Source organism: Muscardinus avellanarius, assembly GCF_963383645.1.
Source record: "Muscardinus avellanarius genome assembly, chromosome: 2".
NCBI classification, from domain to species: domain Eukaryota; kingdom Metazoa; phylum Chordata; class Mammalia; order Rodentia; family Gliridae; genus Muscardinus; species Muscardinus avellanarius.
Genome location: NC_137787.1, coordinates 171,282,675 through 171,304,049, shown reverse-complemented (window position 1 = coordinate 171,304,049; position 21,375 = coordinate 171,282,675). Strand labels below are relative to the sequence as shown.

Here is a 21,375-nt window from a genome sequence, read left to right as displayed (position 1 = left end):
GGCTTTTTTTTTTTTTTTTTTTTTTGTGGTACTTGGGTAGAGCCCAGAGGCTTTCTACCTCCGGGCTATCCTCCCAGACCTATTTTATATTTTATTTGGAAACAGGTCTCACTAAGTTGCTGAGAGCCTCACTAAGTAGCTGAGGCTGGCTTCGAACCTGCACGATCCTCCTGTCTCAGCCTCCCAAGCGCAGGGATTACAAGTGTGCGTTACCATGCCCGGCTGCAACTTAGGCTTTTAGCAACTTAGTGAGACCCTGTTTCCTGTTTCCAAATAAAAAATAAAATAAAGCTGCAGGTATATCTTGGAGGTAAAATGCCCCTGGGTTCAATCCCCAGTATCACACACACACACACAAAAAAAAAATGATGATGATCTAGAGGACAATAGCTGCTTTTTTTTTTTTAATTTTCACTCAGGAAAATTCATTTAGCTCACCTGGGATTGAACCCAGGGACATTCTACTTCCAAGCTACACCCTCAGCCTTGTTTTTTATTCTTTATTTTAAAACAGAGTCTCATTAGGTTGCTAAAATAGGGCCTCACAAAGTACATGAGGCTGACCTCAAACCTGCAGTCCTCCTGTCTCAGCCTCCCAAAGACTGGGATTACAAGTATGCACCTCCACACCCGGTTGAACAGTGCTTCTTTAGATGGAGATGAAAATGCTCTCCGATTGTGGTGATAGTTACACATTTCTATAATGTAATAAAAACCATTGAAATTGTATAATCCAAATGGGTGAATAGCTTGATATGTAAGCTTTATCTCCCTAAAACTGTTTTGAAAAGGCAAGACCAAATAAATGATGAAGGGAATAAAATAAAGAATTATCTAAAACAGATTTGTCTATAATCTAGCTAATATTTAAGTGACAAATAAAAGCCCTAATTCACTTCTTTCTTTCTTTCTTTCTTTCTTTCTTTCTTTCTTTTTTTTTTTTTTTTTTTTTTTTTTTTTTTTTTTTTTTTGGTGGTACTGGGGGTGGAACTCAGAAGCTTTCTACCTCCAGGCTATACTCCCAGACCTATTTTTAAAATTTATTTGGAAACAGGGTCTCACTAGTTGCTGAGAGCCTCACTCAGTAGCTGAGGCTGGCTTCGAACCCATGCGATCCTCCTGTCTCTGCCTCCCAAGCCGGGGGATTACAAGCATGTGCCACCATGCCCAGCCAAATTCACTTTCTTTAGTTACAAGTCTACTTTAGTTATCTGAGTGAGATTTGGTACTTCAGTCATTCAGTGTATTTGTTTCATCTAAGTTACTGAATTTCTGGTCTGTTATATACAGTATATTTCTATTATCCTTTGGTATTGGTGGACTCTATAGTGCTGTCTCTTTTTCATTCTGTTGATTTGGGGGTTTGGGCTTTTTTTTTTTTTTTTTTTTTTGCTGGTCTGGGGGTGGAACCCAGGGTCATTTCATCTCTGAGAAACACCTCCTGCCCTGTTTTTTATTCTTTATTTTGAAACAGGGTTTCACTAAGTTGCAGAGGGACTCACTAAGTAGCTGAGGCTGTCCATGAACCAAGATCAGCCGGTTTCAGCCTCCCAGAATGCTGGGATTACAAGCGTGCGCCACCACACCCAGCTTCCTTTTTTTAATAATATAATAAAAGGTTCATCAATTGATCTTTTTAGGGAGTCATTTTTTAGATTTATTGTTTCCACTCCTTTCTTTTTTAATGATTTTAGTTGTTTTTTTTTTTTTTTCCTGTCTATTCACTTTAATTTGTTCCTCTTCTTTCTGGCTTATTAAAGTCTGGGATTAGATCATAGATTTGAGGCCTTTCTTTTTTCAAATATTTTTATTTTTACTTTGACCAATAGTGATTTCTTCTAACTATATCCTTTGTCTTCATGTTAAAAGCCTCAATTTAAAATAAACTTGCCAGCTGAGTGTGGTGGTGCACATTTGTAATCCCAGTATTTAGGAGGCTAGACAGGAAGATCCCAAGTTCCTGGACAGCCTTTACAACTTTAGTGAGACTCTGTTTCAAAATAAAAGTTTAATAAAATAGGGCTGAGGGTAGAGCTGAGAGGCAGAATGCCCCTGGTTTGAATCCCCAGTACCATAAAAAATAAATAAAATAAATTTGCCTTAAAAATATCAGCTTATTTCTGAAGATACTTTGAAATGTCAAATATACATATTTTCTCTAAAGAGCTTGCTTTTTTGCTTCTTTATCCATATAAAGGCAACATCAGATGCTGACCTGAAAGAACATATGGTTGGGATCATATTCAGCAGAAGCAAACTCACTAACTTACAAAAACAGGTTGGTTCATAGTCATTGCATTATCTTTGTTGGGTTTTCTTTGTTTATTTGTTCTTGGGCTCTAAAATCTCCCAAAAATGTATGGAGTTTTTATGTTGGCTCTTTGATAGGTTCTGTAGATGTGCCTGCCTTTCTCTAGAATTAAATGGTCTTATTTCCATACGTGCATCACTTTAAAGATTTTTGCATGTTAAATTTATTACCTTGCTCCTCCTTGTTATTTCTCATTATCAGGTAGAATGTTTTACTTTGCTGAAGAATACGCAGATACAGCAGATCACATTTGCATTTCTAACGTTCCTTCTCCCCTTGTTGTTCTTGTTGATTTTTATTTATTTGTTTTGCTGAACAATAAATAGAACTAGCAAAACCACTATTATTATTTTTAAATGTAAGTAGGAGGGGTAGTAGTGCTAGGTTGTTCATGTAATTTGGGTAATAGGAAACATGAAAATAGCACTTCACATGTCAAAAACATTTTTTTAATTTGATACTGGGAATTGAACCTAGAGGCATTCTACCTCCAAGCTATGCTCTCAGACTGATTTTATTTCTTGTTTCTGAGAGCCTCACTATGTTGCCCAACTTGGCTTTGAACCTGCGATCCTCCTGTTTCTGCCTCCCAAGTACTGGGACTACAAGCATGTGCTACCATATCCAGCTAAAAACACATTTTACTTAGCCTATTTTAACTTTCAGCACTATTAAATCTTTATAAAATACCTAATATCACCGGGCGTGGTGGCGCACGCTTGTAATCCCGCACTTGGGAGGCTGAGACAGGAGGATCGCATGGGTTCGAAACAAGCCTCAGCTACTTAGTGAGGCTCTCAGCAACTTAGTGAGACCCTGTTTCCAAATAAAATATAAAAAAGGTCTGGGAGTATAGCCCGGAGGTAGAAAGCCTCTGGGTTCCACCCCCAGTACCACCAAAAACAAAAACAAAAACATAAAATACCTAATATCATGAATTTATTTGTGCTCCATCTTTCTAACAATGGTTCATTGTCTTTGGGGTGCTTATAAATTACAAAAAAAATTCTGCCAATTATATTATAAATAATATTTTAAAGACATTATGAATAGCAGTGTTATCATGTCAAAAAGTGCCTTAAAAGTAATAATCATGCTGATTGGTTTTTCTTTGATGTGCTAAACTACAGGTAGAGGCATTGTTGATTTGTATATAATTACTTTCAGCATTGTAGCTGATTTAAATATTTAGCTTTTTATTATGTTTCCCCTAATTTTACTTAATTGTCATTAAAATGAGTTAAGAGAATACCATAGTGGAGAATTAACTGAGAATAGTATTAGGTTGATCATTAGCTTATGTTCTTGCTTTTCGTTTGTTCTATTGGGAATAGTTTTTTACAGTATCTGTTGTCTTCACATAGGTGTGTGCTCATATTGTCCAAGCTATTCGTATGGAAGCCACCAGAGTTCGTGAAGAATGGGAGCATGCTATATCAAGCAAAGAAAACGCCAATTCCCAGCCAAATGATGAAGATGCCTCCTCAGACGCTTACTGCTTTGAGCTGCTCTCCATGGTCTTAGCACTGAGTGGCTCCAACGTTGGCCGGCAGTACCTGGCTCAGCAGCTAACTCTGCTTCAGGACCTCTTTTCCCTGCTTCACACAGCCTCTCCCAGAGTCCAGAGACAGGTGACTCATTGTACAACTGATGCTTGTTCTTCTTTGTTACTTGAAGCACTGTTAAAAAATCACTGTGTAAAGCAAGATGTAGTAGTGCATGCTTGTAATCCCAGCATTTGAGAGGCTGAGAAAGGAGGATCGCACTTCGCTGACAGCCTCAACTGCTTAGTGAGGTCCTCTGCAACTCAGCGAGACCCTGTTTCAAAATAAAGAATTAAAAATAGGGCTGGAAGCTGGGTGTGGTGGCGCATGCTTGTAATCCCCGCACTTGGGAGGCGGAGACAGGAGGATCGCACAGGTTCGAAGCCAGCTTCGCTGGCTTAAGAGACCCTTTTGTTTCCAAATAAATATATAAAAATGGGTCTGGGGGTGTAGCCAAGAGGTAGAAGTGTTTCCAGGAACCCCAGTACTACCAAAAAAATTTTAAAAATTAAAAAATAAAAATAGGGCTGGAGGCATAACTCACAGGTAGAAAGCCCCTGAGTTTCATCCCCTGTACTGCAAAAAATAAAAAATAAATAAATAAAATGAAAATCTCAAGACAAAACAAAGAGAATCATCTTAGGACCTTAAGTATGAATTTTTATTTTTTGTTTATATTTTGTTTTGGGCCTAAAAAGCATATTTTTCTTTGCTACCTCAAAAATTTGAAAGTAAATCATATTTATTTTCCTCTCAAATTAAAATTAGTATTTAAATAATATTTCTGTTCTTGTAGAATTTGAAGTTACAGAATGCTAGATTAGCATATTAAAAATAAAAAGAAAACTTTAAAACATTCTTTGTTTGGTTTTTAAACAGGTGACCTCCTTACTAAGGCGAGTTTTGCCTGAAGTGACCCCCAATCGTCTGGCCAGCATCATAGGAGTGAAATCTCTCCCCCCAGCAGATATCAGCGATATCATTCACTCCACCGAGAAAGGAGATTGGAATAAGCTGGGTATCTTGGACATGTTTTTAGGGTGCATTGCCAAAGCACTCACTGTGCAGTTAAAAGCCAAAGGAACTACCATCACGGGAACAGCCGGCACCACCGTGGGCAAAGGCGTCACCACAGTCACTCTTCCAATGATCTTCAACTCCAGGTTGGCCGTTGCCTGTGTTACTGCCAAAGAGTTAAAATACGATTTCAGATTCCACCTTGTTGGTTTACCCACCCAACAGCAACCATAGGCAGCTGATTCATGTGTGAAAGGAATATCATGCATAAGAAAAGTGTCATTGGATCAGTGGGGAATAGAAAGAGATCTGAATATGTGGTGTTTGATATTTTATGCATTTATGCTAACCCTACCTCACCATATATAAGAGTACACTTCAGTTTTATGTTAATATTTTTTATCACAAGTAAAAGAACACTTGTGGGAGATAAACTTCAGATCAATTAAAGTTTTGTGTATATTTCTTCTAAATTCAGCCAAATCAAATTATAGAATTTTTTTAATCTTTAATTTGAGAAGACTTAACCAAAACATAGAACCCGAAGGTTATATCAGAAAAGACTCACAGATATAACTACTTTTAAAAAATTAATTGTTAGATGATATTATTAAAATGTCTTAGAGCCAGGCCTGGTGGAACATGCTTGTAATCCCAGACTGATACAGTAGGATCCAGGTTTGCTGCCAGCCTTGGCTACTTAGTGAGGCCCTCCACAACTTAGTGAGACCCTGTTTCAAAATAAAGAATCTGGGGGGGGAGGGGTGTAGCTCAGAGGTAGGATACCCCTGGGCTCAATACCCCAGCACCACACACCAAAAAAATGCCTTAAAATGTAATGGTAAAATATAATTTGTAAAAGATATTTAAATTTATTCAGTAGACAGTTATTAGCCACAATACTGAATAATGTCTACAAAAAGACAACTCATAAAATTAAATGACAAGGACAGTCAGTTAACAGAAAAAAATTAAACTTGCAAGGAGATACTATAGAAGAGCAAATAAGGGACCTAACTTAGGAGATGGGAGAAGGGAAGAGGGCAATTCTCTAATGTTCACAATGGACATTAACAAACATATCAAAGTCAATCACTAAGCCAAACATGAGAAGGAAGGAGGGGGAGGGAATGGGGCGGGAATTGGGTAAAGGCTAATTGGGTGATGTGTGCATGTGTACCATCTTGTACTCCATTAAAACAAATGACTACAATGCACCAATAAAGAATTTTTAAAACTATTTTATAAAAAGTAAAATTTAAAAAGCTAATCAGCAAACAATCAAGAGTGTAATGAGCCAGGCATGGTGGCACACACTTGTAATCCCAGCATTCAGTGGGCAGAGACTAGGATCACGGTTCATGGACAGCCTCAGCCACTTAGCAAGGCCCTACTCAACTCAGTGAGACCCTGTTTCAAAAAAACAAAAAAAGACTAAAAAATAGGGTCGGGGGTGTAGCTTGGAGGTACAGTGCCCCTGAGTTCCATCCCCATTACCACTCACACAAAAAAAAGAGTATAAAGAGAAAGCCTACGGAATGAAAGAAAATCTTGGGCAATTGAACTGAATAGACACTTCTCAAAAGAAGAAATACGGTGATCAACAAACATGAGAAAATATTCAACATTAGCAATCAAAGAAATACAAAGCAAAACTACACTGAGATTCTATATAACTCCATTTAGAATGGCAATCATCAATAATATAAACAATAATAAATGCTGGCAAGGATGTGGGGAAATAGGAATTCTTGTATACAGTTGGTGGTGACATATTTAAGGTTGCATCTGAAATTTTATATTTAAAACCAGGTAAGGAGCTAGGGGTGTAACTCAGTGATAGAGTTCTAGCCTAGCACATGAAAGGCCCAGTTTCAATTCCAACACCACACAAAAAAAATAAACCAAATAAAGAGGAGAATTGAGTAAAGGAAAAAGTTCAAATGCTGTGTCCATATATGAAGGTATTACTACAATTTCACTAACATGTACTGAGACAAGGGTGGGATGCAAGGAAAAGACACCAAGTTCTCTGTACATTTGTGTTTGTACCACTCTGAACCTTACTATTAGACACAATTACAATGCACTAATAAAGGTATAAAATAAATATTCATTCTAATTAGACGGTTTTATACTTTCATTGGTGCACTGTAGTCGCACATCGTAATGCAGCTCATTGTGCTGATGTCATACATGCACACAGCAGTTGGTGGGCTTCCCCTGGCTCCCTCCCTGCCCCTCCCCACCCTTTCCCATACAGGATATCGAGATTGGCATTGGTATTCTCACGTTGTATATCAGGTGTATAATGAAGGAAGTGTTTACTTCACTAATTCTCCCCTCACACACACACTCCCCTAGACCACCCCCCTCCTCCACTGAAATGAAGGGGTTTCTCCTTCATTACCTAAAGCCTCTCAGGACCCAGTTATTCCCTAGCTTCCACATAGGTGAGAAAACATGACCCTTCACTTTCCGTGACTGGCTCATCTCAACATCACTCAATGTAATGTTCTCCAGTCCATCCATTTTTCCTGCAAATGACATGATTTTTTTTCTTTCTTATGGCTAAGTAAAATTCCATTGTATGGATATCCCATAATTTTGTAGTTCATTCATCCGTTGATGGACACTTAGGTTGGTTCTATAATTAAAAGACATCTACTAAACCAGGCATAGTGGCTCACACTTGTAATCCTAGTACTGAGAGGCTGAGACAGGAAGATAACAGGTTCTTGACCAGCCTCAGCTACTTAGTGAGGCCCTTACAATTTAGTGAGACCCTTTTTCAAAATAAAGAATAAGCAGGTCGTGGTGGCACATGCTTGTAATCCTTACGCTTGGGAGGTAGAGACAGGAGGATCACGCAGGTTCAAAGCCAGCCTGTCTGGCTTAAGAGACCTTGTTTCCAAATAAAATATAAAATAGGTCTGGGAGTGTGGCCCAGAGGCAGAAGGGTTTCCAGGAATTCCTGTACCACCAAAAATAAATAAATAAATAAATGCAAAATAAAGAGTAAAAAAATCGGGCTGGATATATAGCTCATAGGTAGAATGCTCTTGGGTTCAATCCCTGATGTTGCAAAAAAAAACACTCAGAGAAAGAATAAACACTTGCAGCATATCTTTGATGCTTTAGTAACATCATGAAGGAATAGGCATTTTTGTCTAATACAAATTGCTGCAGCATTTTTTGGATACAGCTTTGATGTTATCTGACTGTTTTAAATATGCATATCCTGTAATTTTACTGCTAAATCTTGCATACATGTGCACAAAAATATACATTTAAGAATGTCCTATAATTGTGTGTAACAGCAGAAAATTAGAGACATCTGGAATAGTACAAATGATAGAGCCAACCCATGACAATAAACAGATAATACCAGAATATTAAGCAGCTTATCACTTCCTTTATATTGATAGTCTTGCTAGGAAGTAAAAATGCGAGCTGAACTAAGTACTAGTGTGCTTAGTGGTGCAGTTGGTTGCACAAGTTTCTTTTTATCTCCACGTGCACTAGAAACAAATAGCTTGTGGTCTGAAGACTATACTACAAATATCAGTGTTCTAGAAAATACACACTAAAATAATGTGCAAACAGAAGTAGTTGAAAGCCAACATAAACCAGAAAAATAGTTGCTATCTTGAGATTGAAGAGATGTATTTGGGGTAGTGTTGTGATTAACTTTCTTTTCAAATGTTTTGCTTGATTCAGTCAAACAGTTAAATGCTGCATACTGAAATATCATTTTTATCTTTTTCTTTTGTAATAACTATCAGCTGGGTTTTTGGCTTCTAAGTGCTAATTTTTTTCTTTGTAGTTACCTTCGACGGGGGGAAAGTCACTGGTGGATGAAGGGATCAACTCCTACTCAGATCTCAGAGATCATCATCAAACTTATCAAGGACATGGCAGCAGTAAGTTCCCATGCTGACGTTTGTAGCAGCAGCGGTGAGGTGCATCGGATAGCAGCTTGCTCTCTGAATTGATAGAACCACGTTACTATGATTTTGCTTTACTTAAAAGACTGTAGTTAGTATGTAAACTACTGTGCCATTTGTCTCGTCAGTGTGTGATACATTTGTCATTGAGAGAAACTATTTTCATATTAAACTTTCAGTTTACTTCCTTGAGAATAATTACTTAAGTCTTCCAAGGCTTTAAAATTAAGGGTTTCCAGGAACCCCAGTACCACAAAAAAAATTAAAATAAAATATATTCCCCGGGCGTGGTGGTGCACGCTTGTAATCCCCGCGCTTGAGAGGCAGAGACAGGAGGATCGCGCAGGTTCAAAGCCAGCTACACTCACTTAAGAAACCCTGTTTCCAAATAAAAAAGTATAAAAATAGGTCCGAGAGTGTAGCCCGGAGGTAGAAGGGTTTCCAGGAACCGCAGTAGCACCAAAAAAGAAAAAAAAATTAAAATATATTCTTTCTAAGCCAGGTGTGGTGGCACATGCTTGTAATCCCAGCCTTCAGGAGGCTGAGACTGGTGGATCACGGTTCGTGGACAGCCTCAGCTACTTAGTAAGGCCCTCTGCAACTCAGTGAGACCCGGTTTCAAAATAAAGAATAAAAAATAGGGCAGGGCGTGTAGCTCAGAGGTAGAATGCCCCTGGGTTCCATCCCTAGACCCGGAAAAAAAAAAATTATATATATAATTATATATATATATATAATATATATATATATATATATATATATATATATATATATATTCTTTCTGACCCTAAGAAAGAACCTGTATCCAGAAGCCAAATGGGTTAGGAAAATAAAGTTTTCAGAATTAGAAATCTCTCATTCTCCTTAGTCCTCATGGTTTACAAAGTCTTTATTCTTTTTTATTATTAGCTTATGCCATTGTCATAAGATACTGGCTTTGGGAGAAAATCTGCGCCTGTGGAGGCCAGGGAATTACTTCACAGAGCACTTAGCTCTTACCAGTTGCTCTGTCTACCCATGTCGATGTCCTTGCACTTCCAGGAGGCAGCCTGAGGAGGACAAGTACTGTGGCCTGTAGGTTCTCCAGAGGCAGAGTGAGCAGAAGGCATTTGGGAGGAAGAACAGTTGCACTTCTCCTTAATAGATTGAGAAGTGGAGGATCATCTAGGGGAAGATAAAGTTCTTTCACTTTTCCCAACAGCGTGAACATTTTCTCAATCTTTATGGCAAATAGGCTTTCTCAGGATGTTCCATTGGATGGAATTAGTGAGGCCCTCAGCAATTTTGACAGGCTGTGTTTCAAAATAAAAAATAAAATAGGACTTGTGGGGGTAGCTTAGAGGTAGAATGCTCCTGGATTCAGTCCCCAGTACAAAAAAAATTAAATAAATAAATAAATAAATATAATTATACTTTGAACCCAACTTATGCTCTTGGTTTCCAGTAGTATCATCTAATATAATTAGCTTAGCTATATAAATTTCATGTTAAATAATAAAGTCTTATAAACCAAATTTCTTGAATTTGGCATCCCCTAGTATCTTTTTTATTCAAATGTAAGAGGAAATACCATCTCAATATTGAGATCTTAAATTTATATTTAATTTTTTAAACCACCAAAATAATGATTAGAAGTTGAATTTTTCACAGGGTCATAAAGAATTTTAGTTCAAAAGTTTTGCCCGGCCAGATGTGTACTTAGGAGGCTTACACAGGAGGACTGTAGGCTTGAAGCCAGTCTCAGCAACTTAGTGTGACCATATTTCAAAATAAAATATAGGGCTGGGGTTTAGCTCAGGGGTAGAATGCCCTTGGGCTTAATCCCCAACACCAGCCATACATGCACAAAAAATGAATTTTTGTCCCTCAGAAAATTGCATGATCTTGCCTCTTAGGAAGAGATGTTACTTAAGGAGTTAGAGTCTACTATAATAATATATTCCTTGTTACTTATTAAAATATTCCCTCCTGTTCAACAGGGTCATCTTTCAGAAGCTTGGTCCCGAGTGACAAAAAATTCCATTGCAGAAACCATCATTGCCTTGACCAAGATGGAAGAAGAATTTAGGTCTCCAGTGAGATGTATCGCAACAACTAGAGTAGGTTCTTTTGTTATTTTTTAATTTTTTTTTGGTCTGCATGTTCTTTTTTAATAATAGATTTAGTAACCGATTTTTATCAATATGTCAACTAAGTCCACTTGTTTTTTTACTAAATAATGTATTTCTTGAAAAAAAATATAAAGGGCTTTTATGAATTATGACCTAAATGAGCTAGTCATTAATGTTTTTACTAAGTGTTCTGTATCACTCATTTTTATTATTACTTACCTAAAATATGCTAATTAGAAAAGGTTAATTATATTGTTTTATATTATCTTCCTAATGCTAAATTTAGTAGCATTACTCTGTAATAAGACTAATGATCTTCCAAAGTCAAGGCTCCTTCCTCCTTTTTCTATGGTCCACTTGCTTCTCATAAGGAATTCTGTAGCTTACGTACTCGTTTTGTGAGTCTTAACTTTTTTTTTTTTTTTTTTGGCAGTACTGAGGATTGAACCCATGGGCATTCTACCTCTGAGCTATACCCCCAGCTCAATTTTTTATTCTTTCATTTGAAACAGGGTCTCACTAAGTTGCCAAGGGCCTCACTAAATAGCTAGCCAGACATGCAGATTCTCTTGTCCCACCCTCCCAAGTACTGGGAATACAAGTGTGTGCCACCACACCCAGCATGTTTTTTTTTTTTTTTTTTTTTTTTTTTTTTTTGGTGGTGGTACTGGAGGTGGAACCCAGGGACTTTCTACCTCTGGGCTATACTCCCAGACCTATTTTATACTTTATTTGGAAACAGGGTCTTACTAAGTTGCTGAGGTTGGCTTCGAACCTGTGCGATCTTTCTGTCTCAGCCTCCCAAGCTCGGGATTACAAGCGTGTGCCAGCACACCCTGCAGGTCTTAACTTTTAAAAATACAAAACACAAGCCGGGCGTGGTGGCGCACACTTGTAATCCCCGAGCTTGGGAGGCGGAGACAGGAGGATCGCACAAGTTCATAGTCAGCCTCTCTGGCTTAAGAGATCCTGTTTCCAAATAAATAAAAATATAAAACAGGTCTGGGAGTATAACCCAGAGGTAGAAGGGCTTCCAGGAACCCCAGTACCACCAAAATAAAAAATAAAATAAAAACCTCAGCCGGGCGTGGTGGTTTAGGCTTGTAATCCCTGTTTGGAAGGCGGGATTACACAAGGAGGATTGCACAGGTTCGAAGCCAGCCTCAGCTACTTAGTGAGGCTCTCAGCAACTTAAACCCTGTTTCCAAATAAAATATAAAATAGGTCTGGGAGTATATCCCGGAGGTAGAAAGCCTATGGGTCCCACCCCCAGTACCAAAAAAAAAAAAAAAAAAAAACCAAGAAGCCAGGTGTGGTGGTGCATGATTGTTTTTTTGTTTTTGTTTTTGTTTTGGTGGTACTGGGGTTCCTGGAAGCCCTTCTACCTCCGCCTACACTCTCACGGGCTGTACTCCGAGACTTATTTTGTACTTTTTTATGTGGAAACAGGGTCTCTTAAGCCAGCACGGCTGGCCTCCTGTCTCTGCCTCCCAAGCATGGGGATTACAAGCGTGCACCACCACGCCCAGCAGTGGTGCACGCTTGTAATCCCGGCATTCAGGAGGCTGAGACTGGAGGATCAAGGTTTGCAGACAGCTTCAGCTACTTAGTGAGGCCCTCTGCAACTTAGCGAGATACTGTTTCAAAATAAAGAATAAAAAATAGGCCAGGGGGTATAGCTCGGAGGTTGAATGCCCCTGGGTTCCATCCCCAGACCTGCAAAAAAAAAAAAAAACATGCAAGGTATGATGGTGCAGGCTTGTGATCTCAGTACTTGGGAGGCTGAGATAGGAGAATTACAGATTACAGGTTTGAGGACAGCCCCAGCAATGAAGGAGGCCCTTCCCAACTCAGTGAGACTCTGTTTCAATATAAAGAATAAAAATAATAGGGCTGGGGTATAGACCAGAGGTAGAATACCCCTGCGTTCAATCCCCAGTTTCACAAAAAATAATAATTACTACCTCAGGTAGATGACCACTAAATGTGGAGAAAGCATTGGTATAATAAATATTCATAAGCAAATTCATTTATCCCTATAAATGAATTGACTTACATAGAGGAGGAAAGAAGAGTTTCATGTCAGGTAGAAAAGAGGGTGACTCATTAGAGAAACAGTCATTTGTTCAGTAAATTTCTGAACGCCTAATGTGTGCAGTGGTACATACTGTATGACTGCACATTCCTGGTCCACACCAGGAGCACTTTAGTGACATGAAGCATCTGTATTATTTCAAGTTCAGGCACCCTTTACAGCCCTGTTGTCATGTGTTTACAAGTGTTTCCTGAAATGCTCAGTAGTGTGATGTGACGGCCTTTCCTCCCCACAGCTCTGGCTCGCCCTGGCATCGCTGTGCGTGCTTGACCAGGACCATGTCGATCGCCTCTCCTCAGGGAGGTGGATGGGAAAGGATGGACAACAAAAGCAAATGGTGAGGACAGAGCTATTGTCTAGGAATTTTATCTCTCTTTTTTCTTTCTGTTCCTCCCCCTTTTATTTTATTTATTTTATTTTTAATTGTGTGTGTGTGTGTGTGTGTGTGTGTGTGTGTGTGTGTGTGTGGTACTGGGAAATGAACCCGGGGGCATTCTACCTCCAATCCACACCCCCAGCCCTATTTTTTAAAAAAAAAAAAAAAAACAGAATATTGCTAGGTTGATGATTCTCATTACTTGCTGGGATGTCCTTGAAGCTGCAATCTCCTGTCTCAGCCTCCCTAGTGCTGGAATTGAAGGTGTGCACCGCCACACCCAGATTGATTTTGCTTTTCTTTATGCGACTTCACCTTTAGCTTAGCTGTGGTGTGTGGGGCAAGGAGTGAGCTCAGCAAGTCAGATCACACAGTTAGTGAAACACTTGAAAAATTATGCCCAAACTGGCCAAGTTAATCTCACGAGTCTGTTTCACATATGTCTCCTCATAGTTTATTAGAAATTTTAGGGAGTTTTATTTAATTATATAAAGGAGCTTTCTCCTTCTCTAAGTCATGTTTGTATCCTACCCAAATTTGTAGCCAACCTCTGATTTTATGTCTGGATTTTGTACTAGAATGCAATTATTCTGATGGTAGGAAGAAAATAAAGCATTAAGAAAGGAAGTATGACATAGTACCAATGCAAAGCTGTACTTAAAAATAGGCTTGGCACATATCTTTAGGTTCACTGGAAGGGAAGACGTTATATAGGCCCTTTCACCATTTTCTTATTAGTGACCAAGTTTTAAAAATTAATCACTCATTTAACACAGAGAATGTTTGTATATATTTATATATACTGTTTTTATAGATAAGTACACTTGCCACAGTTGAACGTGATATTCAGATTCTGAAAATATTAATAGACTTTAGAATAACCATTTTTTATTGTTACCAATAAGTTATAGTTAAACTCAGTTTGTACAACTGTCTGAGCCTTTCTTGTTAATTTGATGCAACATGTGAAAATGTCTTATTTTAGCCTATGTGTGATAACCATGATGATGGGGAAACTGCAGCTATCATTTTATGCAACATCTGTGGAAATTTATGTACTGACTGTGACAGGTTCCTTCATCTTCATCGACGAACGAAAACTCATCAGAGACAGGTAACATTTTCTGTCTTTATTACCCGATAGAGATCTAAACCACAAAGTACATTCAGTGAATTTTGAAATAAATGTGGTAAGAGTGGAAAAAGTGATCTTAGGAATCAGTGACCTTGGTTGCGCTCCCAGCTGTCTCACTTATCGGCTGTAAATTGAACATATTGTTTAATCTTTCTAAGACCTAGTTCCCACATGGAAGTATCTAGAACTTCTAGAACTTCTTACCATACTTCATAAATGAAAGCCATTATTATTGAATAATTAATTGTATACTTTTTTCAGGGTGATAGATTGTTCCTTTTTTTTAATGAAACAGGTCTTCAAAGAAGAAGAAGAAGCTATAAAGGTTGATCTTCATGAAGGTTGTGGTAGAACCAAATTGTTCTGGTTGATGGCACTAGCAGATTCTAAAACAATGAAGGCAATGGTGGAATTCCGAGAACACACAGGTAAAGAGGATTAAAGGTTGACACATGCCTTTAAAAGAACCAAGCCTACTAATTATGATTAATTTTGAGTGATATTCTGGTGTGCAATTCTGGCATTGACCACTGTCTTCTATTTAGGTTTACTAGACAACAGTGTTCTAAGTCAGAAAGAGCATCTGATGAGAGTCAAAAAAACAAATTTTCCACTAACTAGCTTTGTAACCTTGGCAAGTTATTTGACCTTTATGGAACCCACTGTCATTTGTATAGGGACAGAGTTGTCCTATTTACATTCCTATAGTTTTGTGTACTAATGTGGGCTCCATGGATGAGGTGCACTGCTGTGATAATCCCTTCTAATTCTGTTCTTATAGCTCCACAATTTTCTGCAGTAATGATCACTGAGATCTCTTCTAACTTTTAGGATGGATATTGTGTGATATTTTCAGCTTTCATATACCAAGTATTTCTTAGAGTTTTCTGAATGGACTGTTTCCACTGATACTAATAAAATAGTGAAAAAAGATGAATAAATATTACACTAAACAAAAAATAATTTATGTAGGCTTAATGTATGTTTATCTCCAAAACATAAAATTTTCATTTTGCTTTTTTTCTAATGTAAATCTTGTATATTCATGCTGTCATGTTACACTGAGTCATACAAATTCTCATTTTTCAGTATAGACACAGTGTGCCATTTGTCCTACCAACACAAACTTCTGATGGTGGAGCTTGGCATAAACCTGAACAAATTAACTCTAAACATGAGTAACTTCTCATGTGATAAGGGCATGGCCTTAGCCAGGCATGTTGGCGCATGATTGTAATCCCAGTACTTGGGGAGGCTGAGACAGGACTTCCGCAACCTAGTGAGACCTTGTTTCAAAATAGAGACTAAAAGATAGGGGTGGGGTGTAGCTCAGAGGTAGAATGCCCCTGAGTTCCATCCCCAGTACTGGAAAAAAAAAAAAAAAGAGTATGAAGCTGAGCTTCATATTTGTATTCTACCTGTCTCAGCCTCCCAAGTACTGAGATTACAGGCCTGTGCCATCACACCTGGCTTCAGAAAAAAAATTTAAAGTTTATATCATGAACACCAGGATGTCAACATTAGGATATATTAATATGTAGCCCTGACATATCACAGAAGAAAAGAGAATCAGCTATGAGGGAAAAAAAGCCATATTCTTTTTGTGTTTTATTTTTTTCTTTGTAGTACTAGGGGTTGGAATCCAGAGGCTTTCTACCTCCGTGATACATCCCAGACCTATTATATACTTTATTTGGAAGCAGGGTCTCACTAAGTTGCTGAGAGCCTCACTAAGTAGCTGAGGCTGGCCTGAACCTGTGCAATTCTTCTCTCTCAGCCTTCCAAACTCTGGGATTAGAAGTATGCACCACCATGCCCAGCTCTACCCCAAACTCTTTTTGAAACAGTGTCTCACTAAGTTGATAATAGTCTCACTACTTCTTCTGTCCTCAAGACCATGATCCTCTTGTCTCAACTCCCAAGTACCAGGACTACAGGAATGTGTCACTAAACCCAGCTTGTGTTATTATATTCATCTGGTATTGTGGGTTGTTTTTGGTTTTTTTTTTTTTTTTTTTCAGTACTAGGGATTGAACCCAAAAGCATTCTGCCTCCAAGCTACACCCCAGCCCTATTTTTTATTCTTGATTTTGAAACAGGGTCTCACTAAGTTGCAGAGGGCCTCTCTCACTATGTAGCCGAGGCTGGCTGCGAACCTCAATCCTCCTGTCTCATCTTTCCAAGGGCTGGGATTACAAGTGTGTGCCACCACGCCCAGCCTGGCATTGTGTTTTTAAAGTGAGAAGTTTTCCACATCTCAGTCTGCTAGCTTGATAGAAGTCTAGTCTGTTTCTCTATTAGAAAAATGTAAACCAGTTAAAAATTTATTTGGCTTCAGATATGTCTTTAGTTTCTTATCCATTCTGTGTGTGTGTGTGTGTGTGTGTGTGTGTGTGTGTGTGTGTGTGTGAGTGATTATTTACTTTATAATTAGGACAACTTAAAACCCGTGGATAAAATTTCCCAATGATGGCAACTGATACAAATGTGTTTGTGTTTTAATTAGTTATATAACAATACATAGAAAGCATGATCTTATTTCTTTTTCTGCTTGAACCTAGGCAAACCCACCACAAGTAGCTCTGAAGCCTGCCGCTTCTGTGGGTCGCGGAGTGGGACAGAGTTATCTGCTGTGGGCAGTGTTTGTTCTGATGCAGATTGCCAGGTGCGTAATACACAGTCAGACCTTCCCAGGAAAGAAGAGCACATATTACCTCATGACACCTCTGCTTTGTATAAATAAAACTAGCTCAGCCTAGTTTTCTTTGTCAAAAATTAAATGCTTTATCCAGGCTGGAGAATGGATCAAATAAAGCTCTCAAGCCCAAACTAGACTTTCTGTATTTCCCAGCTACCACGATCATATGTGTTTAATGGTTTTGATTTTGTACTAGAAGCAGTTAAAATGTACACTGCCATTCCTTTGCCTTTATCATTTATTTCCCCAAAACATCTGAGAGTTCTTAAATCCTGAATGTGTATACACATATTCCATGCTATCCAAATGTTTTTGGTTTCTCCATTCATGTAAGAATTTGGATAATGTTAAGATAGTGAGAGGTGCCTGTTTTTGTTTTGTTTGTCTTTAACCCCTATTTTAGCAAGAAGACTGGATGATAAGGAGATTACATCAGGAATTTCTCATTCATGCCAATGCATGATGACAAATAGATTAAAACTGTAATTCGCTTATTTAGCAGCATTTCATTTATGTGGAGTAAAATTTTTAAAAATCACATTAAGAGAAAACCAGACTCTGCAAATGATACTGATTTGTGTTCAAAAATAAATATAATTAGTGTTACTTTGTTCTAAATAAATATTTTCTGTAGGTACATAATCTTGGAAATTTTAACATATAATAAGTATAATTACCAGGATATGTGGCCTTTATGATTATTGTGTGCCATTATAACTTATCTTTAATAGGAATATGCAAAGATAGCCTGTAGTAAGACACATCCCTGTGGCCATCCATGTGGAGGTGTTAAGAATGAAGAACACTGCCTGCCTTGTCTGCACGGCTGTGATAAGAACGCCACGACGCTGAAGCAGGATGCAGACGACATGTGCATGATCTGCTTCACCGAAGCGCTCTCGGCGGCACCCGCTGTCCAGGTGGCCTCCGCTTTTTATTTCTCTAAGCTTTAACGTGAGGGAATATGATTGTCAAATGTAAAGACAGTTGAAATCTTATATCGCTGGGCAAAAATACTTTATTAATATATTGAGGAGCAAAGTTTTTCTGCTTCCCATTTTGTGTATCAAGCTTTGGTTTGTGATTTTTGTGAGCCTGTAAAATCAACAACATATATAAAATGTTGAGAAGGGGGAAAGCCATTAGAGTATCAAGTAGCTAGTCTTTATCTCTGAAATCTAGGATGATATCTTATAGCATTATGTAATTGATGCAGGTATTGTAATATATACTTTTATACATAACAAGTTATTATTTGTTAAGTTTTTAACTTGTGTCAGTTATGTACATACACACATATGTGTGTATGTATGTATTTTCAGCCCTTGTCATTGATTCCAAGATAATAAATATTCTCCAAATAACCTAAAAATATTTTTTTTAATTTGTACTGAGGATTGAAGCAAAGGACACTGTACCACTGAGCTATACCTCCAGCTTTTTTTACATTTTTATTTTGAGACAGGCCTCCTAAATTGCTCAAGCCAGTCTCAGACTTGCAATTCTCCTGCCTCAGACTTTTAAGTAGCTGAGATTATACATGTGTGCCACCATACCTATCTAACTGAAATCTTTAACTCGTTTGTTTCCTCTTCTTTCTATGAGATGCAAAATTGAATAATTTTAGCCAGGCACGGTGGCACACGCTTGTAATCCCCGCACTTGGGAGGCAGAAACAGGAGGATCGCGCAGGTTCGAAGCCAGCCACGCACACTGGTTTAGGAGACCCTGTTTCCAAATAATAATGTAAAAAAGTAGGTCTGGGAGTGTAGCCCAGAGGTAGAAGGGCTTCCAGGAACCCCAGTACCACCAAAAAAAAAAAATTGAATAATTTTATATTTCTCTCTAACCTGGCTTATTTTATACTAGTGGCACTAATATATGAATGGTAAAAATTAGGAAAAGCTAAAGGCCTGGTTAATAATGTCCCATGGAAGCCAGGTGTGGCACACTCTGTTAATCCCAGTACTTGGGAGGCTGAGACAGGTGGATCACAGAAAAGTGATCACAGTAAAGCCCCTCAGCAACTTAGCAAGAACCTGTTTCAAAATAAAATAGGAGCCGAGTGTGGTAGTGCATGCTTGTAATCCCAGCATTTGGAAGGCTGAGACAGAAGGATCACCGTTTGCAGACAGCCTCAGCTACTTTAGTGAGGTCCTTCGCAACTCAGATCCTATTTCAGAAAATCAAGACTAAAGCTAGGCATGGTGGCACACACTTGTAATCCCCGCGTTTGGGAGGCTGAGACAGGAGGATCGCACAGATTTGAAGCCACCCTCAGCTACTTAGTGAGGCTCTCAGCAACTTAGTGAGACCCTGCTTCCAAATAAAATATTAAATATATATATATATATATATATATATATATATATATATATATATGTCTGGGAGTATAGCCCAGAGGTAGAAAGCCTCTGGATTTCACCCCCAGTACCATCAGAAAAAAAAAAAAAATAGAAAGACTAAAAAATAGGCTAGGAGTTTGGCTTGGAGGTACAGTGCCCCTGGGTTCCATCTCCAGTACCATAAAATAAAATAAAATAGGACTAGGGGTTTAGCTCAGAGGTAGAATCGCCCTGTAACCAACCTCCAATAAATAATAATAATAGCATTAGTAATGATAGCAACAAACAAAGAAGTGCTGAAATGTCATGAGACTAGATCTCTTGATTTTTCTCTTACCTGCTGTACGCAGCATCATATCCCAAAGCCCCTTAGTTCAGGATGTATCATCATATTTGCTCACATTTCTCTTGTTCCTTTATTCAAGCTGGACTGCAGTCATGTCTTCCACCTACAGTGTTGTCGGAGGGTTTTGGAAAACAGATGGCTTGGTCCAAGGATAACATTTGGATTTATATCTTGTCCCATCTGCAAGGTATAGAAGGAATATGAAATTACTTACTTTCTGTCTCTTTACATCTTTCAAAATAAATGGGCATCAATCTCTTGGTGTCTTTTATTTGTTCTTTACCATCAGCCCTCATCAGAGTCTGTCCTCATCCAGATGCTGCCTAAGACCAGTGTAGTCTCTCTAGCTGCTGAATTGCTTTTTAAAGAAGTTATTGTTAATAAGGAGCTTCTTAAGCATGGCGTGATAGCACACACTTGTAATCCGAACATTTGGGAGGATGAGACAGGAGGATCACAGTTTGCAGCCAGCCTCAGCTACTTAGTGAGGCCCTTTGCATCACACTGAGACCCTGTTTCAAAATAAGGAATAAAAAAATAGGGTTGGGGGTGTAGCTCAGAGGTAGAATGCCACTGGGTTTCATCCCCAATACCGCCAAAAATAAAAATAAGGAGCTTCTTAAATCAAACACACTGCATTAGAAAACTCATTTCACTCTGGGCGTGGTGGCACATTAGTTTATAATCTCAGTACTTGGGAGGCTGAAACAGGAGAATTGTGCAAGTTCAAAGCCAGCCTCAGCTACTTAGTGAGGCTCTCTGCAACTTAGTGAGATCCTGTTTCCAAATAAAATATAAAATAGGTCTGGGAGTATAGCCCAGAAATAGAAGGCCCCTGAGTTCCATCCTCAGCACCACAAAAAAAAAAGAAAAAAAGAAAACTCATTTCAGCATCATTATGTATTAATAATGCATGCATCACTACTTTCAGACGTCACCATGGGCGACTACCAACATCAGAAATGATCCTCTGGCGCTTGTAGGTATTGACACCTGCCATTAAAGAATGAAATCTCAACCCTTAGTGCCATTAGAACAGATTCTTTCAGAGGTAGTTAAAATAAGGAGAAAATCCATGGCATTGTGACATTTTTCTACAAAAGTAGTAGTAAGCAAAGTAGGAAACTGTTTTGGAAAGCTAATAATGATAAGATGCCTTTGTTAAGGAATGTGACAGTGCCTTTTTTATTCTCTATTCTTTGTTCTGTTTAGCTCTCCTTATTTTCTTATTTTCTTTTTTTTATTATTTTGTTCTGGTGGTACTGGGGTTCCTGGAAGCCCTTCTACCTCTGGACTACACGCCCAGACCTATTTTTACATTTTTATTTGGAAACAGGTTCTCCTAAGCCAGCGCGCACAGCTGGCTTCGAACCTACGCGATCCTCCTGCTTCTGCCTCCCAAGCGCGGGGATTACAAGCGTGTGCCACCACGCCCAGCTTATTTTCTTAT

General features: G+C 38.5%; 1 protein-coding gene across 2 annotated transcripts in view; it reads left to right on the top strand.

The window, feature by feature from the left end:
* Nucleotides 1-21,375, top strand: part of MYCBP2 (MYC binding protein 2) — a gene marked incomplete at both ends in the record, with an annotated part of 250,457 nt that overhangs the window by 221,623 nt on the left and 7,459 nt on the right. For both annotated transcript variants that reach the window (XM_080689587.1, XM_080689588.1), the window contains 11 exons: nt 2,198-2,278; nt 3,676-3,942; nt 4,735-5,018; nt 8,699-8,795; nt 10,799-10,918; nt 13,261-13,362; nt 14,387-14,515; nt 14,832-14,964; nt 17,098-17,201; nt 17,966-18,154; nt 20,005-20,112. In XM_080689587.1, coding sequence (XP_080545713.1) covers nt 2,198-2,278; nt 3,676-3,942; nt 4,735-5,018; nt 8,699-8,795; nt 10,799-10,918; nt 13,261-13,362; nt 14,387-14,515; nt 14,832-14,964; nt 17,098-17,201; nt 17,966-18,154; nt 20,005-20,112 — 1,614 coding nt within the window. The remainder of the gene's footprint in view (nt 1-2,197; nt 2,279-3,675; nt 3,943-4,734; nt 5,019-8,698; nt 8,796-10,798; nt 10,919-13,260; nt 13,363-14,386; nt 14,516-14,831; nt 14,965-17,097; nt 17,202-17,965; nt 18,155-20,004; nt 20,113-21,375) is intronic.